Genomic DNA, 14,433 nt, shown 5'->3' on the forward strand with positions numbered 1-14,433 from the left:
GGCTAGAGATCTCTTCACGAAAATTAGGGATACCAAGGGAACATTTCATGCAAAGATGGGCTCGGTAAAGGACAGAAATGGTATGGACCTATCAGAAGAAGAAGATATTAAGAAGAGGTGGCAAGAATACACAGAAGAACTGTACAAAAAAGATCTTCACGACCCACATAATCATGATGATGTGATCACTAATCTAGAGTCAGACATCTTGGAGTGTGAAGTCAAGTGGGCCTTAGAAAGCATCACTACAAACAAAGCTAGTGAAGGAGATGGAATTCCAGTTGATCTCTTTCAAATCCTGAAAGATGATGCTGTGAAAATCCTGCACTCAATATGCCAGCAAATTTGGGAAACTCAGCAGAGGCCACAGGACTGCAAAAGGTCAGTTTTCATTCCAATTCCAAAGAAAGGCAATGCCAAAGAATGCTTGAACTACCGCACAGTTGCACTCATCTCACATGCTAGTAAAGTACTGCTTAAAATTCTCCAAACCAGGCTTCAGCCATATGTGAACTGTGAACTTCCTGATGTTCATGCTGGTTTTAGAAAAGGCAGAGGAACCAGAGATCAAATTGCCAACATCCGCTGGATCATGGAAAAAGCAAGAGAGTTCCAGAAAAACACCTATTTCTGCTTGATTGACTATGCCAAAACCTTTGATTGTGTGGATCACAATAAACTGTGGAAAATTCTGAAAGAGATGGGAATACCAGACTACCTGACCTGCCTCTTGAGAAATCTGTATGCATGTCAGGAAGCGACAGTTAAAACTGGACATGGAACAACAGACTGGTTCCAAATAGGAAAAGGAGTACGTCAAGGCTGTATATTGTCACTCTGATTATTTAACTTATATGCAGAGTACATCATAAGAAACACTGGACTGGAAGAAACACAAGCTGGAATCAAGATTGCTGGGAGAAATATCAATAACTTCAGATATGCAGATGACACCATCCTTATGGCAGAAAGTGAAGAGAAGCTAAAAAGCCTCTTGATGAAAGTGAAAGAAGCGAGTGAAAAAGTTGGCTTAAAGCTCAACAGTCAGAAAATGAAGATCATGGCATCCAGTCCCATCACTTCATGGGAAATAGATGGGGAAACAGTGGAAACAGTGTCAGACTTTATTTTGGGTCTCCAAAATCACTGCAGATGGTGACTGCAGCCATGAAATTAAAAGGTGCTTACTCCTTGGAAGAAAAGTTATGACCAACCTAGATAGTATATTCAAAAGCAGAGACATTACTTTGCTGACTAAGGTCCGTCTACTTAAGGCAATGGTTTTTCCTGTGGTCATGTATGGATGTGAGAGTTGGACTGTGAAAAAGGCTGAGCACTGAAGAATTGATGCTTTTGAACTGTGGTGTTGGAGAAGACTCTTGAGAGTCCCTTGAATTGCAAGGAGATCCAACCAGTCCATTCTGAAGGAGATCAACCCTGGGATTTCTTTGGAAGGAATGATGCTAAAGCTGAAGCTCCAGTACTTTGGCCACCTCATGTGAAGAGTTGACTCGTTGGAAAAGACTCTGATGCTGGGAGGGATTGTGGGCAGGAGGAGAAGGGGATGACCGAGGATGAGATGGCTGGATGGCATTACGGACTCGATGGACGTGAGTCTGTGTGAACTCCAGGAGATGGTGATGAACAGGGAGGCCTGGTGTGCTGCAATTCATGGGGTTGCAAAGGGTCGGATATGACTGAGCGAATGAACTGAACTGAACTGATGTCTTACTCTGAAACTTGTTGGCTCTTGGGTGGAGCTTGGTTTCAGTGTAGGTACGGAGGCTTTTGGAAGAGCTCTTGTTTATTAATGTTCCTTGGAGTCAGGAGTTTTCTGGAGTTCTCTAGTTTTGGATTTAAACCTCCTGTCTCTGGCTTTCAGTCTTATTCTTACAGTTGTCTCAAGACTTCTCCATCCATACAGCACCAATGATAAAATATCTAGGTTAATGGTGAAAAGATTCTCCACACTGAGGGACACCCAGATAGGTTCACAGAGTTACATGGAGAAGAGAAGAAGGAGGAAGGAGATAGAGGTGACCAGAAGGAGAAGCAGGGGAGTCAAAAGGAGTGAGACAGATGTTGCCAGTAATTTGTTTCCTAAGTGTTCTCCACAGCCCTGAATACCCAAACAGATTCACAGAATTAAGTAGAGAGGAGAAGGGGAGGGAGGAGATAGAGGTGTCCTGGGGGAGAAAAAAGTGAATCAAAATGGGGAGAAAGCAATCAAGCCAGCAATCACACTCCTAAATAAAGATGGACACTGAAGATTGTATTCTTAAAGGCAAAAAATTGATAACAAATACCAAAAAGCAAAGATTAAAAATCTAGAGTAGAGGTTATACTCTCAAAAATACAATATTAACAAAACAAAACAAAATCACAAAAATTATAAAAAAATGTATATATGAAATTTGCTTGAAAAATGAGGTCTTTTTTTTTGCAAGGTAATAGTAGGTTATAAAAATGAAAATTAAAGGAATAATGAACTTAAACATTAAAAAAATTAAAAAATGATGATAGTAAAATATATCTAGGAATTTCTCTGGAGCTGTTGAGGGCAGTGTGGGGTCAGTTCAGTTTCAGATAGTTCCTTGTTTTAGCTTATCCTTCTTCTCATGGTCTATAGGCACCTTCCAATGTAGTCAGTGCTAGCAGTAGGGTTTTAATCTGTTGCACCTGTCACTTCCAGAGCAGTTCCCTCTTCTTTGTTTATTCTGTTTGCAAGTCTCTTCAGTATCTAATTTCTACCCTGACACAAGGGGGCGAAGGTGGTCACTTATTTAGGCTAACTTGTTCAGTTGTGCTGTGGGAAGGGAGGAACACTGCAAAGAAATATCACTGGCGTGTGTGGGGAGTACTCACAGTGTCTGGGCTGCACTGGGTTTGCCCCTGCTCATGGCATGTGTCCTTTCCCAGTCTACACTGCTCAGGCTCCAGGTTGCTCTGCAGGGAAACTCTCTTAAGCAGGTCCTGGGTTGTGTGCACTTCCCGGGTCTAAGCCACTCAGGCTCAGGTTCTTGCATACTCCACAAAGGCACAGACTCGGTTGAGCCTGCATTTTGTGCCCTCCCAGGTTCGAGCAGCTCAGGCGACCAGGTGCTTGGAGAGTGTAGTCTCCCAGCTGGGCAGTGCCTCTTATCACTTTCTTGGTCCCAGACCTTTGGTTTCCTGGGTGTGCAGCAGGAGCACTATCTCAGGTGTGCCATGTGTCTCCTCTGGGGAGCTGATCTCTGACTGCAACCCTCCTGGTGGATGTCAACCTTCCAGGATCCCAGGAAGACTTTGTTAGTAATTGGGAGACTGCTCACAGTTTGGTGGAGAATGCCATCTCTGTGGTCGAGACTGTGCCTTGCCTTTAGGCTCTGGCTGTCGCCCGACTGGCTCTCAGCCTCTAGCGGGGTGGGGGGGTACTTGGGGTAGGAGCCAGTCCGCAGGTGGCTAGCTCTCCTCCGGTGTTCCCTCAACCCTTTGTTCTGTGAGCGGGCCAGGCTGTGGTAGGAAAGTTCTCTTTCTCTCTCTTTTTTTTTCTTCTCTTATGATCCCACAGTTTGGGTTGCTATCTCACATTTGCTCCCTCAGATTGTCCTCAGGACATTCAGGCCCTGTCCCCACCCTAAGCAATGCAAAATGCTTCCCTGTTTAACCCCGCGTGCTTCTGGTGGACTCAAACATCTGGGCTACCTCTCCGCTGGGAGTCGTGACTAGGCATGTAACCTGTGGGTCCTTTTTTTTTTTTTTTCCTCCCAGTTATGTTGCCCTCTGAGATTCCAAAACTCCCCACAGACTCGACAGTGAGGAGATATCCTGGTGCTTGGAAACTTCTCCTTCACAGCTCCCTCCCTGGGACTGATTCCCCGTCCTATTTCTCCACCATTTTGGGACTGACCCCAATAAATATTATTTTTAAAAAAGACAGTCTTAGTAAGTCCTTAAAAATGCATACTAAAGGCAATGCCAAAGAATGCTCAAACTATCACACAATTGCACTCATCTCACATGCTAGTAAAGGAATGCTCAAAATTCTCCAAGCCAGGCTTCAGCAATACGTGAACCGTGAACTTCCTGATGTTCACGCTGGTTTTAGAAAAGGCAGAGGAACCAGAGATCAAATTGCCAACATCCGCTGGATCATGGAAAAAGCAAGAGAGTTCCAGAAAAACACCTATTTCTGCTTGATTGACTATGCCAAAGCCTTTGACTGTGTGGATCACAATAAACTGTGGAAAATTCTGAAAGAGATGGGAATACCAGACCACCTGACCTGCCTCTTGAGAAATCTGTATGCAGGTCAGGAAGCAGCAGTAAGAACTGGACATGGAACAACAGACTGGTTCCAAATAGGAAAAGGAGTACGTCAAGGCTGCATATTGTCACCCTGCTTATTTAAGTTCTATGCAGAGTACCTCATGAGAAACGCTGGGCTGGAAGAAGCACAAGCTGGAATCAAGATTGCAGGGAGAAATATCAATCACCTCAGATATGCAGATGACACCACCCTTATGGCAGAAAGTGAAGAGGAACTAAAAAGCCTCTTGATGAAAGTTAAAGTGGAGAGTGAAAAAGTTGGCCTAAAGTTCAACATTAAGAAAACGAAGATCATGGCATCCGGTCCCATCACTTCATGGGAAATAGATGGGGAAACAGTGGAAACAGTGTCAGACTTTATTTTTTTGGGCTCCAAATCACTGCAGATGGTGATTGCAGCCATGAAATTAAAAGACGCTTACTCCTTGGAAGAAAAGTTATGACCAACCTAGATAGTATATTCAAAAGCAGAGACATTACTTTGCTGACTAAGGTCCGTCTAGTCAAGGCTATGGTTTTTCCTGTGGTCATGTATGGATGTGAGAGTTGGACTGTGAAGAAGGCTGAGCGCCAAAGAATTGATGCTTTTAAACTGTGGTGTTGGAGAAGACTCTTGTGAGTCCCTTGGACTGCAAGGAGATACAACCAGTCCATTCTGAAAGAGATCAGTCCTGGGATTTCTTTGGAAGGAATGATGCTAAAGCTGAAACTCCAGTACTTTGGCCACCTCATGTGAAGAGTTGACTCGTTGGAAAAGACTCTGATGCTGGGAGGGATTGGGGGCAGGAGGAGAAGGGGACAACTGAGGATGAGATGGCTGGATGGCATTACGGACTCGATGGACGTGAGTCTGAGTGAACTCCGCGAGATGGTGATGGACAGGGAGGTCTGTCGTGCTGCGATTCATGGGGTCACAAAGAGTCAGACACGACTGAGCGACTGAACTGAACTGAACTGAATGTTTCATCAGTTGTCACAATGGTTTATAATGTAAAATACTTAACTGTAAAATGAAGTTTGTAGAGGGCAGACACCAATAATATAGATCAGAGAAGAAAACTAAAAATTTAGACCTAAACCTGTACGTATATACACACAGATCCCTTCTCATGAATTGTCTTCAGCTACTCTCAAGACTGAAGACTGATAGTTCTATAGGAGGTTTGTTTGTGATGTACGATGTATGAGAAGTCCTAACCAGTTTACTCCAGTGATTTTAAGTCATATGAACAAAATATAATTATGTGTACACTCATTTCCATTTCGTAACTACAATGGATCATCTCCAAGAAAAAGAAATGCAAAAAAGCAAAATGGCTTTCTGAGGAGGCCTTACAAATAGCTGTGAAAAAAAGAGACGTGAAAAGGAAGGATATACCAGTTTGAAGGCAAAGTTCAAAAAAATAGCAAGGAGAGATAAGAAAGCCCCTTCCTCAATGGTCAGTGCAACGAAATAGAGGAAAACAATAGAATAGGAAAGACTAGAGATCTCTTCAAGAAAATTAGAGATGATGACTCAATGAACATGAGTTTTAGTATGCTCTGGGAGTTGGTGATGGACAGGGAGGCCTGGTGTGCTGCAGTCCATGTGCTTACAAAGAGTAGGGCACTACTGAGTGGCTGAATTGAACTGAGCTGAGTTGAACTACAAAGGAAAAAGTAACTGGAAATGAAATCTATCGGTTGGTCACTAAGCCATATTTTGCACATGTTAGAGTTTTTTTTGATAATCAGAATTTTCAATTAAAATAGTTTTTGAGTGCTAACATTCACCTTTGTGCCTGCTATGTAGCTTCAGGAATGTCTGACTCTGTGTGGCCCCATGGACTGTAGCCTGCCAGGCTTCTCTGTCCACATGATTCTCGAGGCAAGAGGACCTGAGAAGGTTGCCATGCTCTCCTCCAGGGATCTTCCCAACCCAGGGATCAAGCCACATCTTGATCTCTTGCATTGGCAGGCAGGTACTTTACCACAATGCCACCTGGGAAGCCACAGGAAGAAGTGCAAACACCAAAACATAATATAAACTAGGATGAAGTAAAATCTTTCATTTTAATGAATTCATCACTGTGCCTTCGCCAGCAAGCAAAAATGAAAGAAAATATTTACTTATATATTGAATAAGTAATACATTTGCTACATGTTGTGGAGAGTAAAGCTATGACTAACCAAATTATTTTCTCAAAGAGCTTACAATATATTTAGTGAGAGAGAAATATTATACACATACATTTTCTTTTAAAAATACCTCTTTAAATTAATCTTCACTTCCTTTCAATAAACATTTAAATGTGATTGCCCCAATTCTTTCACTACCACTCCGTGTTTCATGCACAGCGAAAGCATGGAGAGAGGCTCAGTGAGGGGACATATGTGTAATAAGTGATTCACTCTGTGGTACAGCAGAAACTAACACACATTTGTAAAGCTATTACACTCCAAAATAAATAAACAATAAATAAAAAATTTAAAAAATAGAATCAATATTTTCAGGGAGTCATCAAAATTATAAGATTTCATTCAGAATGTTAACGATAATTCAATAACATTTCATGTCCAAAGAATTGCAAAATGAGCATTTTCCTACCTACAAATGCAGTCATCTTAGATTTCAATGATAAAAAGAATATTCAAGTTTATACATGTAAGTGTATGCAGAAAGTCTCAAAAAATATAGGAAATGTCAGAAATATCACACATGTTCATAATATATACACATGAAACCTACATAATTATCAATCTAGAAGAACACATACTAAACACATCATAACTTCTAGTGCATTTCTATTTCCTTAAATTTTCAATATTTTTCAAATTTTTACAATATTAACATATTCCATTCAAAATCCAAAATTGTGAGATGGTGAGTGTTTCCTTAGCTGTTTGTGTGTTTGCCTTTTATTTGATTTTTATTGTATTATTTTTAAATTTTTATTTATTTTTTTAGATTGGAGGTTAATTACTTTACAATATTCATAGAGCTAGAACAAATAATTTCACAATTTGTATGGAAATACAAAAAACCTCGAATAGACAAATCAATCTTGAGAAAGAAGAATGTGTGTTTGCCTTTTAAATCAGCCTAAAATAACTCATAAAGCACAACTAAATATTCATTACGAAGAAGTTACTGTGTGTTGAAAATACTGGCGGGATATCAATATTCTATGATACTGGCCAACATTTATTAGTGCTGCCTTAAACACTTCGCATAGCTGAATTGATTTAATCTTTATAGTAACTATGTGTGTGAGTGCCTGCATGCTCAGTCACTCAGTCCTGTCAGACTCTTTGCAGATCCATGGACTGTAGCCCACCAGGCTTCTCTGTCCATGGAATTTTCTAGAACACTGGAGTGGGTTGTCATTTCCTTCTCCAGGGATCTTCCAGACCCAGGTATTAAACACATGTTTCTTGCATTGACGATGGATTGTTTACCACTGAGCCCCTGGGAAGCCTCTTATAGCAACTATATGGGCCTGGAATTATTATTTATCTAGTGAAGTTGAGGAAACTTGAGGCTTGAATTTTCAGAGATTTATGGGTTATACAAGTAATAGAGCAACAGACCTAGAATCTAAATTTTGGAATGTTTGGTTCCCAAGCAAGTGCTCATAATCACTCTGCTATAACACTTCTCTATAAAGTAAAGGAAATGATTTCTTAAATTGGTATCATTGTTCCCATAACTGACCTTTTTTCCATCATAACATTCTCTGAAGTTGGATTATGTTTTGGAAAATATATGACATATTTTAAAAGCTGACAACTATACTTTCTCATTTAGGAAATCAGTTTCACTTAAAAATGTATATAGTTAGACCGTGGTTTAACATGGTTCTGGTTTCCAATTATAATGTAGATTTCCAAAGTCATATTCTTAAAAATACCCAAGATTATATTTAGTTAGGCAAATGATGGCTCAACACAATAAACAAACAAACAAACGATTCTATTTGTCTCTGAAGAGACAGCAAAGAAATACACTACAGGAATGGAAAAAAAAAAACAGAGAGAGAGAGAGAGAGAGAGAGCTTAGAAACTTAACATCACTGTTATTTTAATTATTTGGAGTCCTTTCTTTTCTTCATGACCCTATTGAGTGCATTTTTTACTTCTTTGTTTCTAAGACTGTATATAAGTGGATTCAGCATGGGGATGACAATAGTATAAAAAACAGAAGCCACTTGATCCTTTCCCAAGGAGTAGGACTTACTTGGTTTTAAGTAAGTGAAAATCATAGTGCTGTAAAAGATGGTTACTCCCAGGAGATGGGAGGCACAGGTAGAGAAAGCTTTCTGCTTCTCTGAAGTGGAAGTGATTTTCAGGATAGTGGACAGGATGGACACATAGGACACGGATATTGTGATAAGAGACACCAGTAGGGTGGAACCGGCAGAAATGAATATGATGATTTCAATGTCGTGTGTGTCAGTGCAGGACAGGGCTAAAATTGCTGGTCCATCACAGAAAAAGTGATAAATTATCTTTGAGTTGCAGAAATGCAGTCTACTCAAGCACAGAACATTGACAGAGGTGTCCATAAAGCCAATCAAATAGGATCCAAAGACGAGAGAGCAGCAGCGCCTGGTGGACATAACCACCTGGTAACGCAGAGGGCTGCAGATGGCTGCATAGCGATCGCAGGCCATGGAAGAGAGAAGGAAACATTCAGTGGCCCCCAAGAAGACAAAGAAACACATCTGAGTGAAGCAGTTCAGGTACGAAATATTCTGCTTGGAAGTCAGTAAGTTGCCTAAGGTTTTAGGGGTGATGACACTTGAGTAACTGAGGTCAAGAAATGACAAGTGACTGAGGAAAAAGTACATGGGGCTGTGAAGCTGGGGGTCCAGGTGGATTATCAGGATCATCCCCACATTCCCCAGCACAGTCATCAGGTATATCAGGAGGAAGAGGGTGAAGAGGACCAGCCGGATCTCTTCAGAGTCTGTCAGTCCCATGAGGATGAAGTCAGACACCTGTGTGATATTCCTTCTGCCAATAGTGTTCAAATGCTCCAAACTGTTGAGATCAAAGTTGATACTTGACATGAATTACTTCAAAAAGTTTGGGTTTTTATAAACAACGTGATACATTCATATTCGATGTTATGGTTTGATGTTTCTAGAAAGTGAGAAGAGGGTTATAGAGAGTATGAAAAGAAAACTCTTAATTTGACTATCAAATATAGAAAGAAGTATACCTATATATGGGGATATAATGTAGCAAAACCTAGTACAATTGAATAGTTAGAATGACTGATACTGTTTTAAAGCTTGTCATTATTAATGAATTTAATTACCATGAGATTATTATACCATAGTTAGTACCATTTGACACATTCTTCATATGAGAAAAAAGCACTGTGAATTTAGTTAACCCAGCCAGAGTCAGAGCTATTAAATATTGGATCTGATATTCTGCCAAGGTAGATTAACCTCAAAAGGAATACCCATAATACTATATTCTTATTTATGATTGATTTCAGCAAACCTTCAAAATTTTTAGATATATAATAACAAAAATTGTTTGAGGTATATATAATTGACAATTTGATATATAATATATATAAGTTGATATACATATAATTGTTTGATATATATAGTTTAATGCATCATGCACTGTTCTTTCTTTCCCAATATATTTACTATTATACTAATAAACATTCATTTCAACTTTAGTGAACTTCAGTAGCATATGCTAAATTATAGACCATATATTAGCATTAATCTTCAAACAATAGGATGCTTGTACAACTTGATAATTCAAAATTAAATTTCTTCCAAAATTATGTTTCTAAATATGCACATTGATTGCAGACCCTGATTATATCAACTCTGTATTCCTGGTTCTACAAATCTTGGCATTACTTAGGGAAAGGTTTAAATGATATGGGCTTCCCTGGTGGCTCAGAGGTTAAAGCGTCTTCCTGGAATGTGGGAGATCCAGGCTCGATCCCTTTGTTGGGAAGATCCCCTGGAGAAGGAAATGGCAACCTACTCCAGTACTCTTGCCTGGAGAAACCCATGGAGGGAGGACCCTGGTAGGCTACAGTCCATATCAGTGTACATATTCTGAAAATATCTCCATTTTATTTGATTCTACCTAAAATCTTTTACCTTTGAGAATAATACTTACCAGAGGCCAAGGTTGGTAAAACACACTTCTTTTAATATTATCTGTCTATGAAGTATGTTGGCCACAAATTTTGCTCACAAATAAAACATGAAGATCATGTAAGTTGAAAATTTCTGTAATAAACATGGTTCTTTTTTGAGATAAATTATTTTTAAATTTTAATGCAGTCATTTTGTTTTCTTCAGTAGGGAAAAGTAAATCAAACTAGAAACGTCATTCAGCTCCTGATCAAATGTAAAATTTGCCCTGAACTTATACCTGAACAGAATTTCAGGGCTCCGCTCTATAGGTACATCATCAGAGAAGAGCGTGCTTTTCATCTCATCCTAATATTTCCAGGGTAGTTCATATACTGGGAATTGTTGATAATGAAACGTTTGCTCATCCCTGTGGACCAATTATCAAGAAAGATTGCTCTGCCTTTCTCCAGGGACAAAAGTGCAAGGACCAAAAGCAGCTACGATAAGGTTTGAGAAGCTAGTTGTCTTTTCCCTTAGGAGCCACAAAATGAAGAGCCTAATGGGTTGGTCCACCTTTGTGATGCTCTAAGTTATGCCCAAGGTGGTAGAGAAACTATTTCTAGAGAAATATCTACTCCATGACTAAAATCATCAGGGGCAGAATAATACATTTTTGACAATAAAAGTTTTATATTTAAATACATAATACTATTTAGGGAGTAAATATGTTTGTTAAAAAGAAAACTAGAATATAACAAAATTCAAAGAATGATATGGAAAAAACACTGTTGTAATAATTCAGTGAATTGCTCCCAATTATTTTTGTCATGGAGTACTTATCTGTATACCTCTAGATTTGCATAATCACTATCATACTGTATATTTAGTGTCCACTTTCATTTTCTAACTAAGTGAAAGTCAAAGTGAAGTTGCTCAATTGTGTCTGACTCTTTGTGACCTCATGGACTGTAGCCCACCAGGCTCCTCCGTCCATGGGATTCTCCAGGCAAGAGTACTGGAGTGGGGTGCCATTTCCTTCTCCCGGGGGTCTTCCCAACCCAGGGACTGAACCCAGGTCTCCTGCATGCAGGCAGATACTTTAACCTCTGAGCCACCAGGGAAGCCCTGCAGCCTCCTCAAAAACCATGATAAATGCAAAACTATGAGGAGAAAGCTGTCCTTACTTAACATTTTCTGACACTGAGACTCATTTTGTTCACTTTAGGGGTTTTCCTGACTTCAAACTATTCTTGTACCATTCATTGTGTCATGTCAGAAGCAAAAGCATGATCAGAGATTTTTAAAATCTCTCTTAATTTGATGATGGTGTAGCTTCATTCCCTAATTCATTATAGTTTTATCTATCTACCTATCTATCTATCTGTCTATCTATCTATCTATCTATCTATCTATCTATCTATCTATCTATCTATCTATCTATCTGTCTGTCTGTCTGTCTGTCTGTCTGTCTATATACACATACACATATGGGCTTCCCTGGCAGCTCAGATGGTAAAGAATCTGTCTGAAAAGCTGGAGAATAGGGTTTGATCCCTGGGGTGGGAAGATCTCCTGGAGAAGGGAATGGCTATCCACGCCAGCCTTCTTGCTTGGAGAATTCAATGGACAGGGAGGCTGGAGGGCTACATTCCATGGTGTTGCAAAAAGTCAGACATGACTGAGTGCCTAACACTGTCACTTCTATATGTATACAGATAGATAGATAGATTATATATGTGTATATACACACACACATACACACACACACACACATATATTCCTTTTTCCTTTAATCTAGAATGATAGAAAGTACATCAGGGATAAATGCAAGGACATATTGAAAAAATGTATATGGACATTTAATCATAACTCTGAACAAATAAAATATATTTGTTTCTTATGCTTAGCAAGAAAATCATGGCATGTTTTCTCTTAGAAAGAGAATAAATAGCAAGGCAATATTAAAGCACAGAAATAAAAGTTAGATACCTGATTTTATTAGTATTAAATAAATACAAATCTTGAAATTATCTACAGAACAATATATGTTAAATACAGTGAAAATTAAAACATATATACAATTAGAACCACAGTAAATATAAAGAAGTTTCCACAGTGAGGATGTTTCATACAATTATTAAAATCTGAGCATTGTAGTTATGATGCATGGATGAAAATCCCTGGTCAAGAAAGAAAGGGAAATATAATCAGTTCACTAATTTTCAATAATGATAATGAAATATCTTGAAGGCAACTAATCTGACTCAGACACTGTGCTTAGGAGAAAAAAATTGATGTTAAATTAATAAAGGGAATGAATGATGAGTTAAGACAGTATCCTCAATAAGTCCCTAAAGTAATATATACTATGGTTCATCAATTATCACCTACAATAGTATATAATGTAAAATATTTTATTATAAAATGAAGTTTGCTATCATCAGTCACCAGTAATACATATCTGAGAAGAAAATTAAAAATTTAAACCAGACATATATATGTGTACTCACAGATCCCTTCACATGAATTGTCTTCAGTTATCCTAAAACTGAAGAGCAATTATCACTACAGGAAGTTTCTTTTTGATGTATGATGCAAAAGAAGTCCTAAAAACTTGACTCCAATTTTTTTTTTTAGTTTTTTATTTTTTTAATTTTAATATCTTTAATTCTTACATGCGTTCCCAAACATGAACCCTCCTCCCACCTCCATCCCCGTAACATCTCTCTGGGTCATCCCCATGCACCTGCCCCAAGCATGCTGCATCCTGCGTCAGACATAGACTGGCGATTCAAATCTTACATGATAGTATACATGTTAGAATGTCATTCTCCCAAATCATCCCACCCTCTCCCTCTCCCTCTGAGTCCAAAGGTCCGTTATACACATCTGTGTCTCTTTCCCTGTCTTGCATACAGGGTCGTCATTGCCATCTTCCTAAATTCCATATATATGTGTTAGTATACTGTATTAGTGTTTTTCTTTCTGGCTTACTTCACTCTGTATAATCGGCTCCAGTTTCATCCATCTCATCAGAACTGATTCAAATGAATTCTTTTTTACGGCTGAGTAATACTCCATTGTGTATATGTACCACAGCTTTCTTATCCATTCATCTGCTGATGGACATCTAGGTTGTTTCCATGTCCTGGCTATTCTAAACAGTGCTGCGATGAACATTGGGGTACATGTCTCTTTCAATTCTGGTTTCCTTGGTGTGTATGCCCAGCCATGGGATTGTTGGGTCATAAGGTAGTTCTATTTGCAATTTTTTAAGGAATCTCCACACTGTTCTCTATAGTGGCTGTACTAGTTTGCATTCCCACCAACAGTGTAAGAGGGTTCCCTTTTCTCCACACCCTCTCCAGCATTTATTGCTTGCAGATTTTTGGATCGCAGCCATTCTGACTGGTGTGAAGTAGTACCTCATTGTGGTTTTGATTTGCATTTCTCTAATAATGAGTGATGTTGAGCATCTTTTCATGTGATTGTTAGCCATCCGTATGTCTTCTTTGGAGAAATGTCTATTTAGTTCTTTGGCCCATTTTTTGATTGGGTCGTTTATTTTTCTGGAATTGAGCTGCAGAAGTTGCTTGTATATTTTTGAGATTAGTTGTTTGTCAGTTGCTTCATTTGCTATTATTTTCTCCCATTCAGAAGGCTGTCTTTTCACCTGGCTTATATTTTCCTTTGTTGTGCAGAAGCTTTTAATTTTAATTAGATCCCATTTGTTTATTTTGCTTTGATTTCCAGAATTCTGGGAGGTGGATCATAGAGGATCCTGCTGTGATTTATGTCTGAGAGTATTTTGCCTATGTTCTCCTCTAGGAGTTTTATAGTTTCTGGTCTTACATTTAGATCTTTAATCCATTTTGAGTTTATTTTTGTGTGCGGTGTTAGAAAGTGATCTAGTTTCATTCTTTTACAAGTGGTTGACCAGTTTTCCCAGCACCACTTGTTAAAGAGATTGTCTTTACTCCATTGTATATTCTTGCCTCCTTTGTCAAAGATAAGGTGTCCATATGTG

The 14,433-nt window shown here is 38.9% G+C and overlaps 1 protein-coding gene across 1 annotated transcript; it reads right to left on the reverse strand.

Annotated features, from left to right (window-relative positions):
• Nucleotides 1-8,372: 8,372 nt before the first annotated feature.
• Nucleotides 8,373-9,269, reverse strand: LOC138420764 (olfactory receptor 8H1-like). Its single transcript, XM_069554191.1, has one exon. The coding sequence runs from the start codon at nt 9,267-9,269 to the stop codon at nt 8,373-8,375; it is 897 nt and encodes a 298-aa protein (XP_069410292.1).
• Between the last annotated feature and the right edge of the window lie 5,164 nt (nt 9,270-14,433).

The sequence above is a fragment of the Ovis canadensis genome, chromosome 15 (assembly GCF_042477335.2).
Source record: "Ovis canadensis isolate MfBH-ARS-UI-01 breed Bighorn chromosome 15, ARS-UI_OviCan_v2, whole genome shotgun sequence".
Classification (NCBI taxonomy): Eukaryota; Metazoa; Chordata; class Mammalia; order Artiodactyla; family Bovidae; genus Ovis; species Ovis canadensis.